Source organism: Cebus imitator, unplaced genomic scaffold, assembly GCF_001604975.1.
Source record: "Cebus imitator isolate Cc_AM_T3 unplaced genomic scaffold, Cebus_imitator-1.0 Scaffold223, whole genome shotgun sequence".
Lineage (NCBI taxonomy): Eukaryota > Metazoa > Chordata > Mammalia > Primates > Cebidae > Cebus > Cebus imitator.
This window is the reverse complement of record NW_016107538.1, coordinates 1,523,031-1,524,786: the sequence shown is the minus strand read 5'-3', so window position 1 is coordinate 1,524,786 and position 1,756 is coordinate 1,523,031. Positions and strand designations below refer to the sequence as shown.

At 53.1% G+C, this 1,756-nt stretch overlaps 2 protein-coding genes across 3 annotated transcripts in view; one reads left to right on the top strand and one right to left on the bottom strand.

Moving 5' to 3' along the window:
• The window catches only part of LRRC75A (leucine rich repeat containing 75A), a 49,017-nt gene that overhangs the window by 2,504 nt on the left and 44,757 nt on the right, over nucleotides 1-1,756 (bottom strand). The window lies entirely within an intron of this gene.
• LOC108281314 (mitochondrial import inner membrane translocase subunit TIM14-like) overlaps nucleotides 1,135-1,756 on the top strand; it is a 1,744-nt gene continuing 1,122 nt past the window's right edge. The window contains exon 1 of the mRNA XM_037727204.1: nucleotides 1,135-1,582. Coding sequence (XP_037583132.1) covers nucleotides 1,235-1,582 — 348 coding nt within the window. The 5' untranslated portion in view covers nucleotides 1,135-1,234. The remainder of the gene's footprint in view (nucleotides 1,583-1,756) is intronic.

Genomic DNA, 1,756 nt, shown 5'->3' with positions numbered 1-1,756 from the left:
AGTAGAGACAGGGTTTCACCGTGTTAGCCAGAATGGTCTTGATCTCCTGACTTCGAGATCTGCCTACCTTGGCCTCTCAAAGTGCTGGGATTATAGGCATGGTATAGACCTTGAAGATTGGTAGGGGTTGAGGGGCATGCAGGATACAGAACCTGTGGGCTGCGATAACACCACAGAAAGCAAGTAGAGGGGAGCCTGGAAGGAAGGCTTCCTGAAGGAGGAAGCACACCTGCTTCTTTGCAAACGACCACTGTGGTGAAGTGGTGTGCCCTCACAAAGACTGGCAAGGCCTTGGTGCTGCTGCTAGCTCATCCCTGCAGGTCCCTGCAGACTGGGGAGGAAGGGCTGTCCCCCTCCCTCATGGAGAAGAAAGAGCTCTGGTGCCTCCTATTCTGGACACCGCACCCCTACAACCAGGAAATGGATCCTGGAGAGGAGCATTGCCAGGTGGATGAAGAGTGTAAGGCTCTCATGGCACTGGCCACGGGACAGGCTCCACCTGGGTAGAGGGGATATATATGGGATAGAGCAGGACAGGGGGCCCTTGGAACCTGGAATCCCATGAAGAGACTGAGCTAATTCTTCAGCATTGGAAAGCTGGAAGTTTGAGCTCTGCTGGAACCTAAGGGCCTCTGCTGGTTCACATGCATGCTCAGTGCATTCTTCATTCAGAAGCCATGTGATGAGGTCTCATTTCCCTCGGGTGCGATCTCATGGCACCTGAGCGAAATCCAAGCATGGGCCTCTGATTTGCCCTCCCACCTCCTGGTCTCACTTCTCCTGCCCTCCCGCCCCCGCGACACTGGCCTTCCTGCTGGTTCTCAGACACACCAGGCGCTTTCCAGCCTCGGGGTCTTTGTACCCTCTGCTGGAACTCTCACCAGGCTCTTCTGGTGGCCCCTGCTTGCTTTTTCTCCATGTGCCAGCTCACACATTACCTTCTCCTGAGTAGCCATACCCCCACGCTACTGTATCACCCACTCTCACACAGTCTTGTGTGTGGTCTGTCTCCCCCTGCTAGAGGAAGAACAGGGATTTAGTCCATCCTGTTCGCCACTGTGACCCTAGTGTCTAGGATACTGCCTGGCACACAGGAGGAGCTTAACAAATGTTTATTAAAAGAATGAATGGGAGGTGTGTCGCTCTGCTCGGGGTGTGCGGGCGTCCGCCACGGTCTCTGCGCTGGGATGAGCCGGGCTCCCGGTGGAAGCGAGGGAAGCCAGCCGCAGCAGCCATGGCCAGTACAATGGTAGCAGTTGGACTGACCATTGCAGCTGCAGGATTTGCAGGCCGTTATGTTTTGCAAGCCATGAAGCATATGGAGCCTCAAGTAAAACAAGTTTTTCAAAGTCTACCAAAATCTGCCTTCAGTGGTGGCTATTACAGAGGTGGGTTTGAACCCAAAATGACAAAGCGGGAAGCAGCATTAATACTAGGTGTAAGGCCTACTGCCAATAAAGGGAAAATAAGAGATGCTCACCGACAAATTATGCTTTTAAATCATCCTGACAAAGGAGGATCTCCTTATATAGTAGCCAAAATCAATGAAGCTAAAGATCTACTAGAAGGTCAAGCTGGCCGGGTGCGGTGGCTCATGCCTGTAATCCCAGCACTTTGGGAGGCCGAGGCGGGTGGATCACGAGGTCAAGAGATCGAGACCATCCTGGTCAACATGGCGAAACCCCGTCTCTACTAAAAATACAAAAAATTAGCTGGGCATGTTGGCGCATGCCTGTAATCCCAGCTGCTCAGGAGG